Below are 24,128 nucleotides of genomic sequence, written 5' to 3'. Positions count from 1 at the left end.
TGCTCACAACATGATATTACAGGCCAGGCATGCTTGCAGATAACTGGGATAATTTACTTTTACTTAAGTAAAAATCCCAGATGGCGGTCCCTCCACCTGGGATCATGAAGCAGGTAGGGTCCCCTTTTCCCTCCTAACAGAGTCCAAGCAGTAAGACCGAATAAGATGGGATGAATTCAAAGAGAAACATCTGCATTTGCTCAGTTCTTCAACCAATATTTACTGAACTTCTCTACGGTCAGGTGTGCAAGATGCCAAGAGGGATGAGACAAGATGATGATGATGATGATGATGATGATGGTGATGATGACAGTAAGGATGAGGGTGAACACTTTAATGAGAGCTTTCTATGTGCCAGGGACTGTTCTAGGCACTTTACATATATTAACACATATATTTATCACAATGACCCTATATTGTTATGTGTATCTTATACATGAGGAGGCAGAGGCAGGAAATGAAATAACTTGCCCAAGAGCATAGAGTCTGCAAGTGGCAAAGATAAGATAGAAATAATTCTCCAAGAGCAGACAGTGGTGACTTCTGGGGATAGGGAAGTGGAAAAGTGGGGAGACAAAGGCTGTTGTTTTTCCTAACAAGTTTTGAAGACTTATTTGACCAGGTTCAAGAAAAACTTGATAATCACTACAAAGCAAAAGGAAGAGGAGATGAGGTGGGCCTTTGGGTACAGATGCTTGTTTTGGAAAGTTTAGGGAGGAAGGGGTGAGAGGAACTGGGCTGCAGTACACGAATGGGGGACTTGGGAATCAGAGGGGATTGGTTTAGGGTGGGTCATTGATTGCAGTGAATATTTACTTGTTGATTAGTTTGATCCGGAAGAAAGGGAGAGCTGGATGCTGGAGGAGAGAGGGGGTCCCGAGGGAGCCCAGGACTGGAGGTGGGAAGACACTCACTTTTACGGACACTTTTTCATTTTGACAGACAGAAAAGATGATGGTCTGCAGCAGTAGACCCATAAATTGTGATTGAAAGTTCTGATGGTTTCTCTCACTCGTTTCCTCCACGCACAGGGAGGTGGAGTAATTTGCCCCAGGTACTACAGCTCATAAGTGGTGAAGTTGGAGTTGGGGGCCACAGACCACTGGGTTCTTCTCCATGAATCCCTGCTGCATTTTGGTCTCTCCCAACCCCGAGTACCCATGAGTTTTAAGAAAGACAGTTGGGAATAGGTGATTCCTATGGTCATTTTTGGAACATTTGGTTAGAATATTCTAGTATAAAATCTAAGTTGTTGTTAAGTAGAAATTTCCAGTGGACATTAGTCCAGAAAATCCAGTCTCGTCCTGTGACGGATTTGCAGCGCGTGTGCATTTACTAAGCAAATCTGATTCTACTGCTGACCAGCGAGAAAGAGGAATAATGTAAACAGTCAGTGCAATTGCACCCACATTCAGCTCCGTGAGCTTCTGCCACCTCAGCTGGCTGCGGTGGGGGATGTGGAGGTGCATGCAGCTCCCAGGTCCCAGTGAGGGGCCTCTGTATAGGGTGGGCATCCTCTATGCTTTATGTGCATCCAGGCCTGTACTAAAGACAGTCTTTCTCCTGCAGCGTGACACTTAGCTAAGAAAACTACTTCATCTGGTGCTCAGCGGAAGGAAACATCCTTTTCAACAGGGAAGGAAAATTGGCTGTGTTGGGCTGAGGGAGGGGAGTGTGGAATCCAAATGGTGTCTTCCTCAGGCCTTCTCCAAGGTGATGTGGACTCTGATTTTAGAATGCCATCACTTGGAAAATTGTGTTCCATTGCTCAAATTCTTGCCTCCCCTCTCTGCTCTTTTCTCTTGGCTCCACTCTCCTTCCTCTGTCTTCTGACCTATTCAATGCTAATGGTCTTCCAGAAGGTTAGGCTTCCCACACAAGCCCAGCCTCCTGCCAGGCAACCTCCTAGGGGTTTCAAGCTGCAAATCTGGGCTGCTCTTCGCATTCTGTCCTGAGGACCTCCTCAAAGAGATAGGCAAGGGCCTCCCCTGGCAAAATGCCCTTCTAATTCCACGCACTAGGAGTTCCATTTGTTACTGAAGAAATGGGCCGCCTTCCCTGTGCCTTTGAACTTGACATTCCCTATCTTGACACTCCGCACTTTTGAACTTGACACTCTTGTATCTTTAGCAGGTAAAAAACCAAAGGTGCTCACTCAATAAATCGCCGCAATGGGGAGCCTATGGGAAAATGGGTATGTGTAAGCTGGCTAAAGGATAACAGGCACACAGGCTGCTTGATCTGGGAGGGTCTTTAGACAGCAGGATGGCTCCCAGAGATGCACTTTTGTTGTTGTTGTTGTTCATGATCATGTCCCCAGGGTCTAGAATGGTGCCTGGGCATAGTAGGTCCTTAATATAGTTAGGGAATGAATGAGTTCATCTCAACCATGCTGTATGGATGGAGAAACTGCGTCTTGGGGCTGTACCATGCTATGCACCTGTAGAAAATGTTTTTGCCTTTTCAGTCCTTTCCCAGTGGTGGAGTACAGGACCCAGCTCATAAGAGCAGCTCAATTCTGTCATTTGTGGAATGACAGAATAAATAAGTTTCAGGGCCTAGGGAGGCAAGGCTCCTGCCTTAGCCTCCCAAGTAGCTGGAACTACAGCTGCATGCCACTAAGCCCACCTGATTTTTTATTTTCTTGTAGAGATGATGTCTCATTATGTTGCTCAGCCTTGTCTGGAACTCCTGGGCTCAAGCAATCCTCCCACCTCTGCCTCTGAAGTAGCTGGGACTACAGGTACTTGCCACCAGGAGCTGCATGCACCTCCACATCCCCCACTGCAGCCAGCTGAGGTGGCAGAAGCTCACGGAGCTGAATGTGGGTGCAATTGCACTGACTGTTTACATTTTTTGTAGAGATGGGACATCACTATGTTGTGAAGGCTGGTCTCAAACTCCTGGACTCAAGAGAGGCTTCTGCATTGGCCTCCCAAAGTGCTGGGATTACAGGTGTAAGCCACTCTACCTGGACACAACATTTTATTTGAAATAAGAAAAATTTTCCCTCACTGGGAATGCCGCAGTTGAACTAGATCAAATCCATAAAGAATGGAAGACTGCCCAGTGGTCATTCATTCACTCATTAATTCTAGATGTTAAATTTTCTAGGGTGGGGGAATGTGGTCCTACATTCAAGGCATTCTTGAATGTAGCCAACTTTGTAGTTTAGCCAAACTTCATAGCTAATAGCCAAACTTTGTAGTTTAGCCAAACTCTTCTAGCAGCAAAACCCATGACACTGGAACTCTGTTCTTCACACTGGTCATTTGTAATAGAATAACAGAGTTTTAGCACTAGATAGGTTCTGAAAGATCATTGAGTCTAATCCTCTCCCTTTGCCAGTGAGAATTCTGAAGCCCAGATTTGTTGATTTGTGATCGAGAGTGTCAAAGACAGGCCTGAAACACAGATGTCCTGGGTCCTAGAGGTGCTGTTTGCCCCTCTCCATATTTCTTTTGTTCCAGAAAACCCTTCTCCAAAACTGGCCCTAACAATCAGAGGGGATACAGAGGGGAAAGTCATGGCCCCTGCCTTGGGGACAGCATGGGTTGGCACAGAAAAGAGGTTTACAATTCAGCAGGAAGTGCTGTGCGTGCGCGCGTGTGTCTGTGGAGGCGCAGGGAGGGTCACCTGAGCTTGCCCTGGGTCTGGTCCTGGGCTCAGTGGCAAATTCAACGCTGGGCAGGTGGCCTGAGGACAATGACGGTGCCAGCTGTGAGTCAGACTTCCTTTATTCATAAAATCATGTTCCTCCATGCAGTGCTTCTCAACCTGGCTGCACGTTAGGAGCCTCCTGGGTAGCTTTGTAAAAACCCCAATGCCCAGTTGGTTTGCACCCCCTGAGATTCTGATTAAACTGTTCTGGAGTCCATCTCTCTCTTTTTATTATCTATCTATTTATTTATTTTTTAATTTGGCGGCTCCTCTGGGACTTCTCATATGCAGTAGGGGTTGAGAATTGCTGGTTTCTTTGGCCAGATGGGAACATGCAGGCCAATAGTTACGCACAAACAGAGCAGCAGAGCAGGACAGTGCTAAGGTTGGAAAGGGTGAGTCATGAAAGTTCAGGAAATCAGAATAGGAAGGGGTGAGAATCCTCTCATCTGGGCTTGTGGGGCAGGAGAGAAGAGCCCAGTGGGCAAGGTCCAGTGAGTGTGCTTAGAACTGGGAAGATGAGGGGAAGGGGAAGCGCTGGGCGGCGGTGGGCAAGATGGACGAGATTAAACGGGAGCGAGGATTTCAGCGAGAGCTTTGGCGACAAGGAAGGGTGAGAATCGGAGGGAGCCTGTAGGGCGAAAGGGAAGGCGGCTGCTGGGCAGGCAGCTGAATCCGGCTGGAGAGCCGAGCTGGTGAGACCTACAGGAAGTGAAGGGAGTCGCTCAGGGCGTGGCGCAACGAGACTCTTAGAAGAAACTCTGAGGCAGAGATGGGGGACCTCCGCCCATACGGAGACACAAGGAAGTCCACATGCACACGCACGAGCGCGCACATGAACACGCACAAGCACACAAACGCCTCCTCCGGGCAGGGCACACGCGCCCGCTGCACAGGCCGAGGCCCTGGACTCGGAGGGGACTGCAGAGCCGACCCACAACCCGGGCCCCGATGCCCCTCCCGGCCGCGCCCCTACGACGGCTTGCGCAACAGGCGGCGGCTCCAGTGGGCGCCCGCCGCGCGAAGCCGGAGCCCAGCCCGGCCCGGCGCGCCCGGGAGGAGGGAGCAGGGAGCGGGGAAGGGGTGTGTCCCGGCTGCGTGCTGGGACTGCGAGGGTCTGGGAGGGGCGAGGCGCGGGGGCGGGGCCGCGGCGCCTATAAAGTCGCCCTCCGCCCGGACGTAAACAAACCTCGCCTGGCTCCCAGCTGGTGCAGAAGCTCGTCAGCTCACCATCCGCCTTCGGCTTCCGCGGGGCGCTGGGCCGCCAGCCTCGGCACCGTCCTTTCCTTTCTCCCTCGCGTTAGGTAAGCCCGCGCCTTCTTCTCCCAGGCGCGACGCGGAGCAGAAAGGGGCCGCCCGTGCGGTGCCGCTGGAGCGCCAGGACAGCCCTTTGTAGCCCCGCGGACTCCAGGAGTAAGCGCCCCGGAGCTGCAAGTGCGCGGTCACCCCGGGGCGCGGGCGCTAGGGGGCTTTGGGTGCAGACACCGCTGAAGTGGGGGGTTCAATTACGGAAAGGGAGGAAAAAAAGACAGGGTCCCATTCATCTCCCCCCTAGCTGGGGATTGGGGTTCTGGAGGTCGGGAAGGGGGCGATGAGACGGTCCGAAAAAATACCAGGATAGCGTTTCCTGGCGTCCTCTCCGAATCCCAGCTGGCGCCGCTGGCAGGGGTGCGCGCTGGACGTGGGTGCAGAAGGGACTAGGTGAGTGTGTGTGTGTATGTGTGTGTGTGTGTCTGTGTCTGGGAACGGAGAGATTGCGCGGGAGTGTGTAGATGAGGGGTTGGTAGAGGTGAGTGGCGCTGGCAAGGAGGCTGGAGAGGGGGGCGTGGGTGTGTCTGGCTTGCAGACTGGGTCGGGAACGGGTGTGGATCCGAGAGGCTGGTGGCGCTTCAGTCCCGTAGCACACACAGGGCGGTGTGCATGTGAGTGTGAGTGTAAGCGTGTGTGTGGGGGGAGGGTCCAGGGTGTGTCACAGTGCAACACGCGAGCCGGAGCAAGTGTCTGCGAGCGCCGCTGGGCAGGGTGCGCCCCCGGAGGAACCCGGGATTGGCGCATCGGTGGCGTGGGAGAAGTGGCCTGGGCGAGAGGGGTCTCGCGGACATTTGGCGGCCCCTTGAGCTGGCTGCAGCTAGGAGTGGCGTCATTTTCGCCTCCGCCCACCCTCCCCCGCTTTCCTCCCCTCCCCTGCCTCCGGTGCTGGCTGCTCCTGCCCTCCACGGGGGAAAACAGCTGGAATTACTTCGACGTTCTTGGGGGATTCGCCGCGGTCTCTGATTCAGCCTGGAGAGGAGATTCGGGCTGGGCTTGGGGAATGCGGCTGGTTCTGGGGGAAACACGCTGTCACGCCTCTGTCAAATTAGTAGCTGGAGCTGGGATTTAGTGGGTCGGTTCCTTACCCACCCCTCCCCCATACCCCCCGCCTGTTGTCCCTGCTGTCCCTGGGGGCCCTGAACAGCACGCCTCTGTGGCTTGGAAGTGGGAGATGCCTGGCAGTGGGTGGGGGAGGCAGGGCCCTTGGTTATCTTATGCCCATCCAAGAACACCCCTTCCTCACGGACGCTGGGGGCACTTCAGTTTGTTTGGTTTCTTTAAGCTACTGGGAAATACCTAAGATTCAGAAGTCAGCCAGTGGCCAGGCAGGAGGGTGGTAGACATCCTTATAATAATACCCATCAGCTGCACGGGACCTTCTCCTAAGCTGCCTCAAATGAACATATCTAAATACAAACCCCCTGTTCTTGCTGCAGAAATGCAGTTTCAAGGCGAATTTTTCAGTCTAGACTCTTCCTGTTGAGAAATTCTGGCGTCCTTATTGAGTTTCACAAATGTGATTGAAATAAGCAAGGTACAGAGGGGGCAAACCCCAGCGCCTGTCTTGGAAGGGCTGCCTTCTGGTCGGGAAGACACACGGCTGGAGACGCAGACCGGTTCTGTGTGGTGTGTGTGGCGGCAGAGCCAGCCCCAGGCTGGGGTGGCACAATGTCGGGGATGAAGGAAGGTGTAAGGGAGAGAGAGGGTTTTGGTGTGGATGGAAAACTGGGTGTTCCCTTGACCTGTGACTTCTTAGCTTTGTGGGACCGTGTCTCCCACTGCATCTGGGCAAGGAGGAGGATTTGCCTGCCCTGCCCTGTAACCTGGCCCCTGGCCCAGCGCCTGGCAGGTGGGAGGATTTGAAATACGCACATGGGATGAAGTGGATGGCTCTGGGTCTTCTGCCCCATTCTCCTGTGAACCAGCAGGTTGAGTTTCGGGCGAGGTAATAGACTGTGCATGGGTGGAGGTGTTGGGTTTTGCTTTTGAGGGATCCTGGAGTGTCTGTTTGGGTCTCTTGTGAGGAAGTTCTTTTGAAGCAACAAAGTTTGATCATTTGGAATGGAATAAAAAACTCACACAGGACCTACCTAGTCCAACTTCTTTCCATTTTACAGATGCAAAATGAGGCGCAGGGATGGGGAGGGATGTGCCCAGGCTGAACTGAGCTGGAGCTCAGCTTTGTGAGAGGCTCCTGGGCGGGACTGAAGGCAGTGGAGAGGGTTCCTGGCAGGATTTTGCCTGCCTGCTATGGAGGGGCGAAAGGAAATTGCATCTTCACTGAATTTCTGGTGAGGAAACTTTTGAGGCCAAAGGGGCAGAGCGGAATGATTTTTTTTAAGTGTAAATCAGGTGTTCTTGAGAGATTAGCAAAGCCAGCCTGAAGAGCAGGGGCTTAGAGGCTGCAGCCCCCTGAGTTGGCCTTTGACTGAATGGGGCTGCCCCCCCATGACAGAAGACAGATCTCAACTGAGCTGAGGGCCCCCCTGGGGTACGTTGAAATCCGCTGGCCTGAACTTGCCTCCACATGGACCTGAAAGAAAGATAGCATTGTGTTTTTCGGGTGGCCCAAAGCTGCAGTTCTTCCTTGGGACCCAACCCCAGAGAATCCCACTCCAGACGTGACTCAGAGGCATTGTCCTGGGAGAGAAAGCACGATGACTCAGCATCTCAGACTCAAGCAGGGTTCAGGTTTGACTCAGCCTGGAAGGAAGGCCAGGGAGGGACATGACATCTCTCCCCCTCCAGAGCAGCCACTGTCTCCCTCCATCTGCCTTCATCCTCGCAAGAACGTTGCCTAGATTGTATTGCTCCATTGAATGGATGAGGCAACTGAGGCCAGGAGAGTTTCAGGATTTGCCTGTAACCATATGGCTCAGGTGGGAGAGCCACACTTTGAACCCGGACAGTTGGACTTCAGAGCCTTTGTTTTTTTTCCATGACAACATGTTGGGGCGCCTGAAGAAATCAGGCTCAAATGAAAAGGCAATCAGGAGCTCCATGCCTCAGTTTGCTTTTCTGTAAAATGAGAGTAACAGACATGGTGTCATCAGAATGTGTAACTATTAATCTGTGTAACCTGAGAACAGCACTCAGCATGTGGAAAACAGCGTGTAGGTGTTTGCCGTCAGTAACACCCACAGAAGACATTCTCAAGGCGTCTTCTTGGCAAGCAGAGTCTGGGACCCTTTGTCCTAAACCTACCCAAGGCTGTGAAAGTGCCTGCAAATGCTTGACCTAGGTATTGCTTTTTGCTAAGCTTATGTAGGTTGCATAATAGTGTCATGAAAATCTTGTCTGAAATGCACATTTCCAGGCCCAGTCTCCTGTGATTCTCTCTCCATCAGGGGATATGCTATTGTTTCAAAGCTCCTTTGGCTGGGCTGGGAATGGGGTATCCTGCAGGCAGACAGAGTTGAGAACCTCTGCTCTGGAATGACAGGGGAGAGAAGAAAGGAAGGTGTAGTCATACATGCCGCTGTACCTTCAGGCCACCCTGTGTCCACAGTGCCAGGGAATTAGTAAGTGCTCAGTAAATAGCTCTTGTTTGCTATAGTGCCTTGGAGGTTCAATGCATCACACCAGCTAACTGAGATAGAAGACATTCTTTCCACCTCTCAGGTCAGAAAATTGAGGCTCAGGCTGGTGACTCTTCTGTCCAGAGTCCCGTGAGTGGGGTTCTGCCCAAGGTGAGCCTCCTGAGCCCTTTCCACACTCCAACATTGCACTTGGAGGCCACCCACACCCTCTGGGCCCACCTTTTGAGAATGAGCTTGGTTTGCTGGATCCACCCCAGGCTGTTGTTCCTCTCTCTCTTGATGGCTGTGTGATGGAAGTACTGCGCGTCCACTTGCTTTTTATCTTTCAACTTGGAGACAGAGGCAGGCTAGATAGCGGTCTTGGCTGAGAACTTGGCCCAGGCAGGTAGGCAGAAGGGCTGGGGACACTGAGGCCCCACAGGAAGGCAGCTGCAGAGGTAGAGGGCCATGAGTAGGTGCCAACCTGGAGCCGTGTTCTCAGGGTGGGGGCCATGTGAAAAGAAACCTGGGCTCCCTCGGGTGGGGCGTAAGCCCCAGCACTACAGAATGGGAATGGATTACACAATCGGGGCCATAAGCAGGTCTCTTTGACCCAGATCTTTGACTTTCCCACCTAACATTGTTTGCAGACCTGCCTATGCCCTACCTGCCTGGGCTCCATCTCTGACCTTTTGAGTCCAGCGGGTTTTCTTGCAACTGAGCTGGTAGAAAGTGAGGCTCCTTAACAGTCTGGGGGCCTTGAGTGCCCTCCCCAGCAGTTTAATCTTTCCTTTCTTTAAATCTGTGGGGAGACTTTCTGCAGCTATACATTTTAAATCTGTGTGGAGTTCTGTTTGAAGAGAGGTGGGTGGGAGCCCGGGTCTCCACCCTGTTCTCCTGCCTTCACCCTCTGCCCCACCCCCACGGAACCTAAGAAGATTCCAAGTAACCCTCTTCAAATATGGATGTGAGAGGGCCATTTAGGAGGTGGGTCTATGGCCTCTCTCAGCTGGGAATGCTTACCACCTCTCCTTCCTCCTTTTTAATCATGGAACTCTCCTCCTTTCTCCAGAAAGGCCTCCTTGGCTGTCCTCTGCTGGAGGGGAGGCTGGGTTGGGTCCTTCCTGGGACCTGTCCATGTCTCCCATGAAACCTGAGAGCCTGTCCTTAGCAGGTGTTGGGTTAGTGGTGGTGGAAAGGACATCTCCATTGATTAAGGAAGTAACTTGGACCATCTTGCATAGACAAGATCGGAGGCCCATTCTAGAGGGTGGAAACTGCAAGACCATTCTGGGGAAGGATCCTGTTAGCGTGGCTAGCATCCCATCTCGGGACAAAGGGTTCTGTATGAGGAAGCCATTTCCTCGTCCTCTGCTAACACTGGCTCCGTTTGTGTGATTTCCACAAATTATCTCAGACCATCCAGCGCAGCTCATGCCTGTCCTGCAATTTCACAAAATAATCCTCTAAGGAGACCAGTGTCCTCCTTTGGGCTTCCAGTTATTCACCTCGTCCCCTCAGACGATCGTCTTCTGTCTGCCAAACAAATTACTCGTGCTGCCAAAACTCCACTGAGAATCTCCAGGAAGATCTCGGTTGTATTGCAGAAAAGAGGTGGGCCCTGACGAGATTCCTGACACCTCCCTCTTCCTGCTGTTGTGTTTGGGACACTCTTGCTGACCTCCCTGGTGCTGTGCTCAAGTTGAACACACAGCAGTTCAGTTTCAGCTCCAGCCCCTCTGGACCCACACCCAGGGAGTGAATGCGGCTTTGGCTTGTCTGAGAGGGAGACAGTGGGGTTCACCTTCTTAGTGATCCCTTTTTCATTCCTTGAATATCAGACATCACTGATGCCTCCTGGGTTTCAGGCTCCACTGCAAAGTACAGGGGCCCTCGAGGAGTTCCTAGTGTGGTTTTGTTCTCTGTGTGACATTTGTACTGTTTCCTTGATTCTGATTGCTCTGATACATTTCCCTAACCTCTAAACTAGGGAACTTTCTTGAAGGTCCAGTGAATCCACGCATATTGTTTGCTGAGTTGATTAGTTAAGAAAGACAGTGCGTGAAGACTGCCAACTTCCTCACCCTCCCCAAGGCCTTGAGTTTCCGAAGGGCCAGAAAACACCAAGAGAGCCCATGAACTGCTTTGTAGCTTGACTTCAAAATCTCTTTTGGCAAAGAAATGACAAAGGATTGTATCCACAGTAAGGCAGGGCTATCCAGGGCCTGTCTCAAGGTGGTTTTCCTTGAGGTTCAGGCAGAAATGGTGCTGTTCTCGGCAATTTTCTGGGGAAGTTGCTACAGCAAACAGCCACAGCACACGTTGATTTTTTTCCCTCCTTTTAAAAATCTGTTCTATAAAGAGCACAATGTGCTGGAGAGAACACTGGCTTTCATGTGGCCTTAAAAGCAGGCATGTTACGGAGGGTGGAATCTGGGCCAGTTGCTGTTGGTGACAATCGATGCTACCCTTGTCAGCAATTCCCGCCTGCTCTCCCTTTATCTGCTTCACTGAAGGCCTCCAGGGGACTGTTGTCCGCCCTCCCCCGAGGGAGTGAGTGCCACACCTGCACCCACAACAAACCAGTGAGTTTTTCACCTTTCCCTCAGTAGGGAGGAATCTAGACATGTGGCCTTTGGAAGTCAAGTGGGCCTTTGTGTTTGTTTTTGAGCCTCAGGTTACCCATTTGTGAACTGGGTATAATACCCAGCCTCTCCCGGGACAGCCTCCTTGAGGAGCAAGTGAAACAGTGTGCTGAGTGAACGCTTTTCCAAAGCATTGAGTTGGCCATCTTAGGAAGGTACTATGGGGGGAGCTGAAAACAGAGAACCTTCTGGGTGTTGTGAAGGGAGAAAAGTTCAAGACGCCGGTTTTGCCAAAAGCTCAAGCCTGCTCATGATGGCTCAGTGGTGACTGCAGGGTGGAGGAGAGGCATGTGACTGTCCCAGCTGACCTCCACACGCTGAAAGCCTCACGGTCACGTGCAGCCCACCTTACAACGTTGTATCTGGGCCACGGGTGGTGGTGAGGGCTGTGGATATATTTAGGGCAATGTGAGATCATTGTCAACGTTCCCTTTAAGGTTGCTTTAACCTTAAAGCAGCCAGCTTGATGCTTGCTGACTTGGGGCACACATCTTAACCTCTTGATGCCTCAGTTTCCCCATCTGTTAAATGGTGACATGCTGGCACCTCCCTCCTAGGGTTTCTGTGAGGCTTAAAGGAAGTACCGGGTTTAGAGTCCAGTTAGTGCCACAGATACTGTTCCTGGTGCTGTTTTTGTGGTGTGTCTGTGTAGGGTTACATTGTTGCCTTCCTGTGGCTGCTCTTCCTGGTGGGTGGAACCTGGAACTTCTAGAACAGATCATGGATGTTTCTCTGCTGGATACCCCTTCAGCCCCACCCTGTGGGAGTTGTGGGGGGGCCCAGGAGAGTTTGCTCAAGAGGGTGTGCAGATGGGTGGCAGAGCTGGAGCAAGGCACTAGTCTTAACAGACAGGAGTCTGAGGCTGGCAGAAGTGGGGGCCTTGGTCCAAGGTGCGGGGCTAATCTGGCCAGAGCTGAGCCCGGCAGGGCCTTGGTAAGACCCTGTGGCCCTTTTGTCTTGGTGAAGCACCTTCCTGCCTGGGTTTCCATTTGCCTGTAAGTTTGTTGTGGACAGCGTGATCTCCATAGACGTACACTGTGCCTACTTTACAGATGGAGAAACCAAGGCCCAGAGAGGAAGTGACTTGCTCAGAGTCACGGAATAGGAAAGTGGCAGGGTCCCCATGCCCTGATTCCTAGGCCAGCGTTCCTGCTGCCCCACTGAGGTTTTTGGGAATCACAGGCTCTGTGTGTCCCCCTCAGTCCCCCAGGGGCTGTTGAACAGTTCTCAAGTGGTGTCGGATTACCGAAGATGCCTCTGCCCACTGCCCTCCCAGGCCCCAGGGTCACGGGTCACGTTCTTTTCTTCCTCGGGCAGATCCTGGCCTTGGCTTTGCCTGGAACCTGTGATCCAGCTCTCCTCTGACTCTCCTGGGTCTGCTGGACTGGAAGGGTATTTGTGTAGCCCCTCTTGGGCCCTCGTTACTCATTGACAGACAGTGCTGGTGGAGAGAAGGGCCCCAGTGGTGATGCACTGGGCCTGATAATCAGAAACCTTGGTGGCATTTGCTGAGCATTTTCCACGTGTCCCTCTCCTCGCTGGGACTCTAGGACTGAAACCCAGGCCACATCCTCACAGATGTCCTGGCATCTCCAAGGCAACCCTGAAAGGAAAGTATGCTGATGAATTAAGCAGCTGTTTGCCAGGTTCTCCATGCCATTCTTGAATTTAAGCCCCACTGCTGATCATTGGGAGCAGGAGTTAGCATGCCCATTGACAGACAAGCAAACTGAGGCAAAGAGGTTAGATAGCCAGGCGTGGTGGCATATGCCTGTAATCTCAGCTACTCAGGAGGCTGGAGTAGGAGGATCACTTGAACCCAGGAGTTTGAGACCAGTCTGGGCAACATAGCAAGACCCCGTCTCTCTAAAAAACAAGATGAAGAATACATTTTTAAAAAGAGATTCGATAAATTATGCAGGATCACAGAGCTAATAAATGGTGACACCATGGCCTGCAAGCCTTCCCCCAGCTCCTGGCTACCTTTCATTTCTCTGGCGTTGGTCTTCTCGGAATTCCTCCCAGGCAGGTGGATGGGAAAAGAAGTGAAGATACAGGCTGGCAGCTGGTGCTGTGACCTGGAGCCCTGTTTTTGGTGCTAAGCCGGGTTTTAGCTGAAGGAGACCTGCTGGAGGGGTTTCTTCTGTGCTTCTTGGGGAGCAAAGATGGCCTTGGAGATGGAGACACGGTTTGTCAGTCCCAAGCCACTCCAAAGGTGGGCAGGTGGGCTACGAGTCAGTCCTGGTTCCCCCGCCATGCTGTGTGTGGCCCTGCCTTGCCACCCCACCTGCTGGAGGACCTCTTTGATGCTTTCTAGTGGGTCCCAACATTCTGTGATTAGGACTTTGCATGAGGCAGAGGGAGGGCAGGGACTGGAGTCCAGCAAGGACCTCAAGCCCAGGGACAGGCTCCACCTGCCACACCTGCTAAGCCATGAGGGCCTCAGGTGCCCGGGAGGAGGGAGCAGGAGTAGAAGTACCAGCTCGAGCCGCCAAACCAGGTCACGTATCACCTGCCATTTCCTGCTGGCAGAAGGAGATCACAGACACCAGAAGACAGCAGCTTCTGTCAGAACTGGGTCCTTCCATGATTCTCGGGTGGTGACTTTGAATCCCAGAAAAAGTGTTTTGGGGAGAGTGGAGTGAAGGAAGAGTGTGAACATTGGATCTGGTTCCACTCCAGCCCCTGTGCTGCAGCCAGCAGGGTGAGCTCAGGACAGCTGGCAGCCGCTTGGGCCCAGCCCCCTTCTCCGTGAATGAAGGTGGTGGGGAGTGCACGTGTGCGTGTGAGTGCATGTGAGTATAAATGACTGTGGATGTGAGAGTCCATGAAAGTGAGAATGTATCCGTGTGTAAGAAAGTGTGAGTGTGTGAGAATGAGTGTGTTTGTGAGAATGTATGTATGTGTGAGTATAAGTGTGTGAATGTGAGCATGAGTGTGAGAATGAAAGTTTGCAAGTGTGTCAGTGTGAGGGACTGTGTGAGTGCATTCGAGAGTGTGTGTGTGTGTGTGTGTGCGCGCACGTGCACTAGATTAAATAAGAATGCATCCAACTGACATTTTCTGGATACTGTTACCTACTAGGAATTACTAAAATCAGCTATTCCAAAGGAGGGTGGATGTCGCACCAGGGGACATTTGGCAACGTTTGCAGATTCTTTTGCTGGTCACAGCGTGGGGTGTATGCTGTGGGCATGTGGTGGGCAGAGGCCAGGGATGCTGCTGAGCCTCCTCCCGTGCTCAGGGCAGCCCCTAAGGCAGAGGCTGCTTGCGGGGCCCAAATGTCAGCAGTGCTGAGCTGAGGATCTCTGTCCAGGAGGCACAGATGCTGTCCTGGATGCTGTCCAGACAGCATCCGCTCTGCCCTCTAGGGAGACAGACAGGACAGTGGACACAGCCCAGATGCAGCCTGATGAGTGAGCCCAAGGGAGCGCCTGTCCCCTCGGGACTGTGAGCTCCGTGGGGGCAGGAACTGGGTCTGTTTGCTCATGATCCCCAGGTGAGTCCCATAGCCAGTCTCATCACCATAGCTGGTGTTATTTTTGTTCTGAGCTCTGTGTTGGGCACATAGAACCTAGTGGGAAGAAACCTCTGAATAAATCCTGAGTTTTCCAGCCTGCTTCCGAGAACTCAGATGTTCTTTGAGGGCCAGCCTGGTGGCGTGGGGGCTGGGAGTGGGCAGATTGTAGGGAGCCAAGTCCTGGGGTGGAGTGGGGTTCAGGCCCCTTTCCCTGGCTTGAGCCGAAGCACCTTGGCTTTTTAAATTTTAAAATTTTTATTTTTTAACATTTTTATATGTTGAACCTCCTTACATGATTTCCTTTGGATAAAAGCTCCTGCAAAAAAAGTTTGAAAAGTTTTTTGGTTGAGGCATCAGGGACAAGGTAAGGGCTGCTTGATGGGCCCAACTCGGGAGAACTGAGGTGAGGGAGCCGCTCTCTTCCTGCCCTGCAGGCTGGCCAGATGGTGGAGCGCCAGCAGCTGGCTGAGTCAACCTGCAGAGAGCACCTTCTGCAGTCCTTGGTTCATGCGGCCTTAGTATTGCAGGACGCGACCAACATGCAGGCTACCCCGAGGCCTGCAGCCCCCACAGTCCCCCCAGACTAGTGCAAAGCTTTATCCAGTCTCCCGGCAGACTTCAGAGTCTAGGACACTTCCTAAATGGTTCAAAATCAATGGAATCATTTGGGGGACAATAAATAATGTCACTAGACATTGCCAAATGTCCCCGGGGAGAGAAAATCCCCCCTAGTTTAGATATACCCCGTGATCATCCTCAGCAGTTTTTTCTCTAGACTTCCCAAAGGCCTTTAGCAGTGAGGGGGCTGGGTCAGAGAAGGCCCCACCAGCTCCCAAAAGCAGATGCTCAAGAACTTGATATTTCTTGGAGACACAGCGATTTTTTAACCCATTGCCTCATGTGGTCTGGGAAGCTAAGCTGTAGGAATAAAAAAGGTGCCGGGTAGGGTAAAGAGGTTTCACCAGATAGAGGAAACGGGGAAGGTGGACATTTCTGTCTTTTCTGTTCTGGAGAAGGAGAGAGCTGGTGGAGACTGACACTATATCCTAATGTGATCACGGTTTCTGGAAGCCAAAGAGAACTGACCAAACTGGACTGAACCATTTCTCGAGTCCTTTTAAATGTAGAAGTTGTTTTCCAGACATTGCACTCTTGGGGTTTAGCAACAATTTAAAAGTGAATTTTACTGAAAGCATGCTGTTGAGCTACATTGCTCATTTATTCAGAGAGGGAGTTGCAGCCTGACTTTCTGCCTAGGAGAGTCTCTCGTGCTGGGAGCTAGAGGTAGAGAAAAGAACAAGCTACCTGCTTGATGAAGCTCACAGGTAGGACTGCTTGAACCCACCTCGTGGGACAGTGAGAGCCCCCTGACTTCACCCTAGCGCGTTTTGCTGAGCAGGGTATGCTAAGAAGCTCCTGTGAAATGAGAAGTCCTTTCACTCCCAGAATGAGGGGTGGTGTTGGCAGGGCCCTGGGTTTCTGGAAGGCTCCCTAGGCCGTGTAGGCGAGGTGTCCCACAGGCCAGGGTCTTGGGACCACAAACCTGCTGAATTAGCAAGGCTAACAGACCCGGGCCTTTCATGCCTCCTGCCTCCAAGCTGGCAGCTGCCCAGGAATGCTCACAAATATAAAACCGACTTTGTTTTCAGAATGTTCTGGAGCGTAGACTCCAAAGTCTGTATAAAGCCATTCTTGTGGGGCTGGTTATCTACTGGGGAAAATCATGCTGGGGCCCCAGACCAGAGCACCCCAGTGGAGAGCGGGATCTGCCCACGGAATGCCACGTGTTGGCACACGGGATGGATCCGGGGTGGATTCGGGGTGGCCCGCGCTTGCCGGCTGACCTCTAAGAGGTGTTTCACCAGGTTCTTGGGAGTTCCTGGGTCTTCAGCGGAGCCCTAGGCAGGAATTTCAGAGGCTTACAGCATTCTCTCGACCATTGCATCCGAGGGGCCTTGGGCAGTGCGGGGCCCAGGTTCCCACTCTGAAGCTGGCTGTGTGAGGGCTTTGGTCAGGCGTTTTCCATTCAGAAAGTCTGGATCTGTGAACTGGGTGGGTGGCCTGGGCTCTTCCTTCTTGTCACTTACTCCTTCTTCCCCGGTCCTCTGCTGCTGTCTGTAAGACTTGACCTTATTCTGCATTTTTGATGCTTCACCCCAGGGATTGATGGGCATTTCGTTTTTCTAACTTGACTACTGATCTAGAAGAATACATGCTTATACTTCTGGTTTCTAGATTCAGCTCTTGGAGGCATGCTTAATAGATATCACCACCTGCCTAAGCCTTGCACCCCAGGGAGTCAGTGGCAGCATTCCGAGTCTTCCTGGGCTGTGCTTCAGTCTGGTTTTGCAGCCCACACTTCAGCACCTGCCCTGTGTTAGAGCACAGGTAACCCCTCTGGTCCATCCCCTGCTTTGATCCAGGAAGTGCTTTCTGCCTTGGAGGTCCTTTTTCTTACAAAATTGTACTGTGCATTCAAATGCCTGCCAAACTCCTTGACTTAAGGTTTTCCTCTGCCCCTCTTCCCTTTTAGCAGGCAGCCGAGAGTCCTGCACCGTGGGGTGTGTATGTGTGTGCACGCGCATGTGTGTGCCTGTGTGTCTGTGCATCCGCATCACCAGCCTTCTGTTAGGGCTAACTGTGAGGCTGAAGCTTGCACTATGCCTATACATGGTAAGCATCGTGTGAGCTTGTGTTCCCCTTTCATTGTCACACTGGGGCTGCCTGACTTTGGGATCAGCAATGCAGGTCCTCTTCTAGAATGCAGTGAGCTGCGTCCTGGGTACGGTGGTGGACCTGAACTTGGTATGGGGACCTGTTTGTGAGCCTGATCTATCCATTTCATTGGGAGGGTAGTGTCTGTGAGCCTCAGTATCCTCTCCCAGGAAATCCACTGCACTGGCCCCAATGGGAAGACTGGGTTGGGTCCATGGGCTGTGTGTACAAGGGGCTTCCTCATCCCCTGCAGTGCATCACGAGGGAGGTGAAGCTGCTGGGCAGAGCGCAGGCCTGGCCTTCTTGCCATTGGTCTTGGATTTGCTTCCTTTAGGAAACCTCTCAGCAGGAAGTGTTGACCTTTTGGCCTTTGTCTCCTTGCAGGCAGGTGACAGCAGGGACATGTCTCGGGAGATGCAGGACGTAGACCTCGCTGAGGTGAAGCCTTTGGTGGAGAAAGGGGAGGTGAGTGGAGATCTTCCTGGCTACCCCATCACAGGCACATGTGCACATAGACACACACAGGCACACCGGAGCTCACACTTGTACTTATGGGCATGCAAACACTGCACAAATACACATGTATACAGCATACACACGGCATACAAACATGCTGCACACACATGTACATAGCATACAGACACACATGCGTACACACATAACACAGGTGTCCACTGCTTCCTTGAAATGCAAAGTTGTGAGAGGCTCTGGTTCAAGTCCCATAGGATCGAGGGCTGGGCCCCTTGCCCACTTCTCTGGGCCTTTCTGCTGTCATTTGTAAAGTGAAGACATCGAACCAGAGGTTCTCTCAGCTTTCCCGTCTCTAACATTCTGTGGTTATAGAACATGCAACATGGGGCCCAGTTGCCCATAGGGACTGCCTGCCTCAGCTCTCATTAAAGCCACATACTCTGGGGCTGCACTGTCTGGGCTTAAATCCTAGCTGTGACACTTTGCAGCTTGGTGTCCACTTGCTAACCTCTCAGTATCTTCATATTCTAGTTCTTCATCTGTAAAATGGTGACATTAGGACTTACCTCATGGGGCCAAGTGAGGATGGAGTGACCTACTTCATAGGGAGCAGTTAGAACTTTGCCATAGAGGAGATGGGCAATGCATAGTCACTTTTTCACTTGCTATTATTATCTTTTTGGGCAAACCTCTTCTGTCAACAGAGCTCTTCCTGTTGGAAACAGAAGCCCCTGTCCTATAGGCTGGGCTGGCAGGGCCCAGCCTGGGCTGATTGTTCTGAAGATGAATGAACCTTTACATTTGCACAGTTGACACTGTAGCTTCAAAACATGTTTACATCCCAATTCTCACTTAGTCTCATAACTGCCTCTGATATGTCTTTTTAAAAATGTGGAAGCTTTGGTCCAAAAGTGAAGTTAGTCTAAAGCCAACTAAATGCTTTTAAAAGTGATAATTACCATGCACTAACCACATCCTGCATGCCTGCTTCTCCGCCGACCGTATTTCAACTTTGGTTCATGCAGGTCCCAGGTTCTGTGATTGTACTCATTTTGTAGAGGAGGAAGTTGGGTCTTAGGGAGGTTAATTTGTCTTCTTTGCATAGTTACAAAGTGTGGGACATGGAATCAAACCCAGGCCAGCTGACATTGGTGAATAGACTGTTCATTTAATTTCCTTATGACTCTACATGTGGCTGCTCTGTTTTAGGTTCATAATTTCATAGACTTTTCTTTACAAATGTGTGAGGCAACCATCTCTTTTCCCCTTTTGCAGATTTAAAAATAAAAACAAACTGGTCCTAGACAGGAAGGGGATTGGTGAAGTTCATCCAGATAGCTGGTACAACTAGAGTTAGAAACCAAGCCTGGGGAGGCTACAGATGCTTGCTTATCATTCCACACTAGGGTCTGCAAACCTTTTCTGCAAAGGGTCAAATAGTAAATATCTTAGGCACTGAAGGCCACATGATCTCTGTTGCAACTGCTCAACTTTGCCATTGTAGCAAGAAAGCAGCCATAGACAGTATATAAGTGAATGTACTTAATGTGTTCCAGCAAAAATTTAAAATGTGGTGAGGCAGATTGCAGTGTGCCAACCCCTACTGTATACTATGCAATTTCTAAATCCGTGTCCTCTTAACTCTGGGTCTGTGACATAGTCTTCTGAAATAATCAAACAGAAACTTCTAGATAGAACAAATACATATCACCATATTCTTATTTCTCCCTTTTAAAAAACCCTGTGAAAATAGTATCCCACACTTTGCTTTATTCACTTGACATTTCTGGGAGATCTTTTCAACATCAGTCCATAATCCACTTGCTTTTCTCTTTTTAGGTACATAGTATTCCACTACATGTATTTGCCCAGTGCCCAGTATATGAACACATGTGTCTTTCCAGCCTTTTGCTATTACAGACAGCACTGCAAGAAATTTGCACCCTTGTATCTTTCATGTGTGTCATTACATACATGTGCAGGTACAGCCCTAGAAAAAAGTTCTCAGAAGTGGCATCGCTGGGTCCAAGGGTAAATGCATTTAAAACAACATTTTTTATTTATTTCAGGCAGCCTACTGGAATCCTTAGAACATTTTATGTATGAAACACATGTCTAAGAGCTTGTCCATTCAGGGTTACATGCCAGTGCATCTCTCAGTGAATATTTACCCTTTCTTTCAAGGTTTAGACGGAAATAAATTTCTTTCAGTTCCTTAGATTGACTCAGCAAAGTATTTAGAGTTAGACTTGACTACTGGGAAGTTCTTCCTTGCGTCTGTCCTCAATCTAGATTGCCACTATACTCTGCTGACGTTTTGAAGGTTGGTGTTTGCTGTACAGAATGGCTTTCCCCATTCTTTCCCACCAGTACACACTCACATGCACATATACACACACAGGGCAATGGTATAGGTGCCAGCCACGTTTGCTTCCACTTGAATTTACCCAAAGTCCCTGATGTTCTTGCCCACAGCTCAGGGGATGTGGAGCTATTTGAATCCCCAGCACGAGGGCCTGTGTTGTCATCTAGTCTTCCAATCCCTGCCATCTAATGGGAGCTCCATTCCATCATCCTGTTCCCCTCATCGCTTTTGCATTTCGCTCTGCTGAGCCGTCTTCTTTTCTGGGGGTTTGTGGTGGGTGAGGCTGGGGCTCAGTTTTCACAGAGTGTTGGGACTCCATCTCTGGGTCAGGAGGAAAACATGCCAGCAACATCTCTTAGAAATGTTGGCCAGCCAAGACTCCAGTTGGTCCTCCGAGTCACACTTTCACCAGGCCAGAGGGGACACAGGACTTTTCTCTGTCTTCCTGGACCTGTCCTGCCATGGACAGCTCTGGTAAAAGATAGAATTTGGGCTGAAACTCAGATTTTTTTTTTTTTTTTTTTTTTTGAGACGGAGTTTCACTCTTGTTGCCCAGGCTGGAGTGCCATGGTGTGATCTAGGCTCACTGCAACCTCTGTCTCCTGGGTTCAAGGAATTCTCCTGCCTTAGCCTCCCGAGTAGCTGGGATTACAGGCATGTGCCATCATGTCTGGCTAATTTTGTATTTTTAGTAGAGACGGGGTTTCTCCATGTTGGTCAAGCTGGACTCGAACTCCCGACCTCAGGTGATCCTCCTGCCTCAGCCTCCCAAAGTGCTGAGATTACAGGCGTGAGCCACAGCACCCAGCCTGAAACTCAGAATTTTTAGATTGAGGGAAATGCTTAGAGGTCTCCACTGCCTCTTCTACTCACAAGAGACTGAAATTTAATCCAGGTCCAGATGACAGCAGCCATGGAAAAAATGTAAGGAGGACCATGATGTGGTCAGGTTTGAGTTTTAAAAGTATAGCACATGGGTGGAGCCAGGGAGACCAGTTAATAGTCAGATATCAAATTTCTGTATCTCTCAAGCTTGTGATCAGCTTAGACCTTCAGATTTTTATCTATCAAGGCTATTGTCAGAAAGGAGTCCAGTTAATGTGTCTGCTTTTCCGCTGGACTTCTATTTTGAGATGAAAAGGAAAGTCTGGGCTGGGCGTGGTGGCTCACACCTGTAATCCCAGCACTTTGGGAGGCCGAGGCAGGTGGATCGTGAGGTCAGGAAATTGAGACCATCCTGGCTAACATGGTGAAACCCCGTCTCTACTGAAAATACAAAAAAAAAAAAAAAATTAACTGGGTGTGGTGGCGGGTGCCTGTAGTCCCAGCTACTCAGGAGGCTGAGGCAGGAGAATGGCGTGACCCTGGGAGGCGGAGCTTGCAGTGAGCTGCGATCACACCACTGTACTCTAACCTGGGCGACAGAGCAAGACTCCGTCTCAAAAAAAAAAAAAAAAAAAAAAAAAGAGAAAAGGAAAGCCTGCCTTTGTGAGGAATTAAGGAGACCCCACAAAGGAGGAAGTGTAGGTACAGATTCAGGTCATAGAAAGGCCCATATGTCCCAACATTATTTCTCTTACAGAGAAAAACAGATGAAATTGACAATTTTTTTGTCTTTCCACAGACCATCACCGGCCTCCTGCAAGAGTTTGATGTCCAGGCAAGTAGAGGATGTGGCTTTCCTTCCCCTTCCTCATCCCATCTTCTCTTTTTCCTTTTTCTTTCCATTGGTTTAAGTAGATCATTGCGCAAACATTGCGGGCAAGGGAAGAGAAGGCAGTGGTCTCAGCTAGGTCCTCACCCTCAGCTGCTGCTCCCAGACAGAAGCTGACTTGAGTGCTGGCCAGAGAATCAGGAACCAGTCACTTCCCACGAAAGCAGGACAGAGACACCGCCTGTTTCAGCCCCAAAGAGCTGGCCAGAACGGTGGGGCGTGTGTGGGGAAAATGGTGTGATGCTGGGCTGGCTTGGGACCCTGTGAGGGGAGGGAACGGAAGCAAAAGCTTGATGTTCTTGGCTCCACTTGGGAAACTGAAACCAGCCTTCTCTGTGGTTTACTGGCCCAGAACTGAAGTATCTCCATTCCCACTCAGGATTGCAGGGCGGGCCAGGGGGTGCAGCTCAGCCGTGTCCAAGAACAGGCTCTCAGGAGAACAGGCTGGGCTCTCTCAGCCGAGGGCTGGGTCAGAACTTCAGGAAATCTAAGTCCTGGACTCGTTAGCCCCAAGCTCGGGTGGGTCCCATGCTGTGCTGGGCTCTGGAGGGTGGGGCAGAAAGCCTGAGCATATGGCGAGCTTGTGGTCTCCTTGAAGGAGGAGAAGCGCACTCCTGGACCAGCCAGAGGTGGCTGAGGTGTTCTCACCTGAACCTCTACCCATGTGTTGCACAGGTGTCCCCAGTTTGGGACCCATTCTGCACTCTGCATCTCACTCCTCTATTTTATCTCCTTACCTCAGAACAACTCCGCTTTTCCTCTTGAATCTCTGATTTCATGAATGCTCCCCCATCCATCCCGAGGCGAGGAATCTTGCACTGTCTTTGGAAGGAAAGGAAAGGATGGGAGAGGGGCTGGAAGCATTGGCTAGTAGATGATCAAGGCTTTCTATACCACCACCAAGGTGTGTATTTTCTCATCATCCTGGTTGTGTCAGGCTGTCCCTAGAGATCACCCTGACCTCAGTGTTTAAGAAGAAGGGCCAGATGCAGTGGCTCATGCCTGTAATCCTAGCACTTTGGAAGGCCGAGGCAGGCAGATCACCTGAGGTCAGGAGATCGAGACCAGCCTGGCCAACATGGAGAAACCCTGTCTCTACTAAAAATACAAAAATTAGCCAGGCATGGTGGTAAGCGCCTATAACCCCAGCTACTTGGGGGCTGAGGCAGGAGAATTGCTTGAACCTGGGAGGCAGAGGTTGTAGTGAGCCGAGACCACGTCATTGCACTCCAGCCTGGGCAACAAGAGTGAAACTCTGTCTCAAAAAAAAAAAAAGAAGAAGAGAGACAGCACTGGGAAGTGACTTGCCTGGGGTCACTCAGCAGTGATTGGGGAAGTGGTGCCAGACTCTGGGCCTCGCCTCTTCCAGCCCTGAGTGCTCCCTTTGCTGCTTGTGTAGGTTTTAATGATGTTGGCAAGGGCTTCTTACCTGCCAGGTGCTGTGCTGAGAGCTTGCCAGCCAATATCTCATGTAATGCCTCAATATCTCATGATAACATGAGAGGCACCATTAGCCTTATTTTTCAGATGGGTATACTGAGGCCAGAGTGGAGGGACTGGGAGCCACACCTAGCTCTGCCTGACCAGGAAGGAAGCCCATGTTCTTCCTGCACCACTCATGTGCTGAGGTCCAGGCTTCTCCCATGCCCTGGCCAGAGCTCCATCCCGTTCCTCTCTATGTTGCAGGACGCTGGGCATGCGAAGGTGCTCCAGGAGGGTGGGAGGTGAATGTACTATCTTGAGGTTTATCAAGTCCAAGCCTTCATTTTACAGCTGGGGAACCTGAGGGACAGAGAAAGGGGGAAGTCACTCATTGAGGGTGGCATGGTGGGGCAGCTAAGAGTTATGGTAGCGGATCCTCTTTTTCACCCTCCTGAGAATGAGAAAAAATGCACCCAGGGCAGTCAGAGCTGCAATAGATGCAGTGGCTGTGGCACCAGCACCATGGCCTTGGTTATTTGACTGGTTCTCTGAGCTGAGAACAGCTGGAAGTTAGCCCCAGGGGTCATCTGCTCATTCAGGGATGGGCCGGGCCACCCCAGCCTCCCTCAGCCTGATCGAAGCTGCCCTTGCCAACCTTCCCTGTGGCTGAAATGTCAGCTCCTTGTGTTCCCCAGGGGAGCGGCTTGCTGGCACTGAGGTTGTATCTTCCTGCAGTGGGGATGTGATTGTCCATCCTCCTCAGGTGAAGGCCCCATTCCAGAGCCAG

The 24,128-nt window shown here is 51.2% G+C and overlaps 1 protein-coding gene across 2 annotated transcripts in view; it reads left to right on the top strand.

The window, feature by feature from the left end:
- Positions 1 to 4,696: 4,696 nt before the first annotated feature.
- Positions 4,697 to 24,128, top strand: part of NDRG1 (N-myc downstream regulated 1) — a 60,333-nt gene continuing 40,901 nt past the window's right edge. Inside the window, exons 1-3 of one of the 2 annotated variants that reach the window (XM_004047554.5) lie at positions 4,697 to 4,964; positions 17,754 to 17,834; positions 21,830 to 21,865. In XM_004047554.5, the coding sequence (XP_004047602.1) occupies positions 17,772 to 17,834; positions 21,830 to 21,865 (99 nt within the window). In that variant the 5' untranslated portion in view covers positions 4,697 to 4,964; positions 17,754 to 17,771. The remainder of the gene's footprint in view (positions 4,965 to 17,753; positions 17,835 to 21,829; positions 21,866 to 24,128) is intronic. The other variant, XM_055349122.2, reaches the window with a different exon arrangement.

The sequence above is a fragment of the Gorilla gorilla genome, chromosome 7, assembly GCF_029281585.2.
Source record: "Gorilla gorilla gorilla isolate KB3781 chromosome 7, NHGRI_mGorGor1-v2.1_pri, whole genome shotgun sequence".
In the NCBI taxonomy this organism is placed as follows: domain Eukaryota; kingdom Metazoa; phylum Chordata; class Mammalia; order Primates; family Hominidae; genus Gorilla; species Gorilla gorilla.
This window is presented reverse-complemented; position numbering and strand designations above follow the sequence as displayed.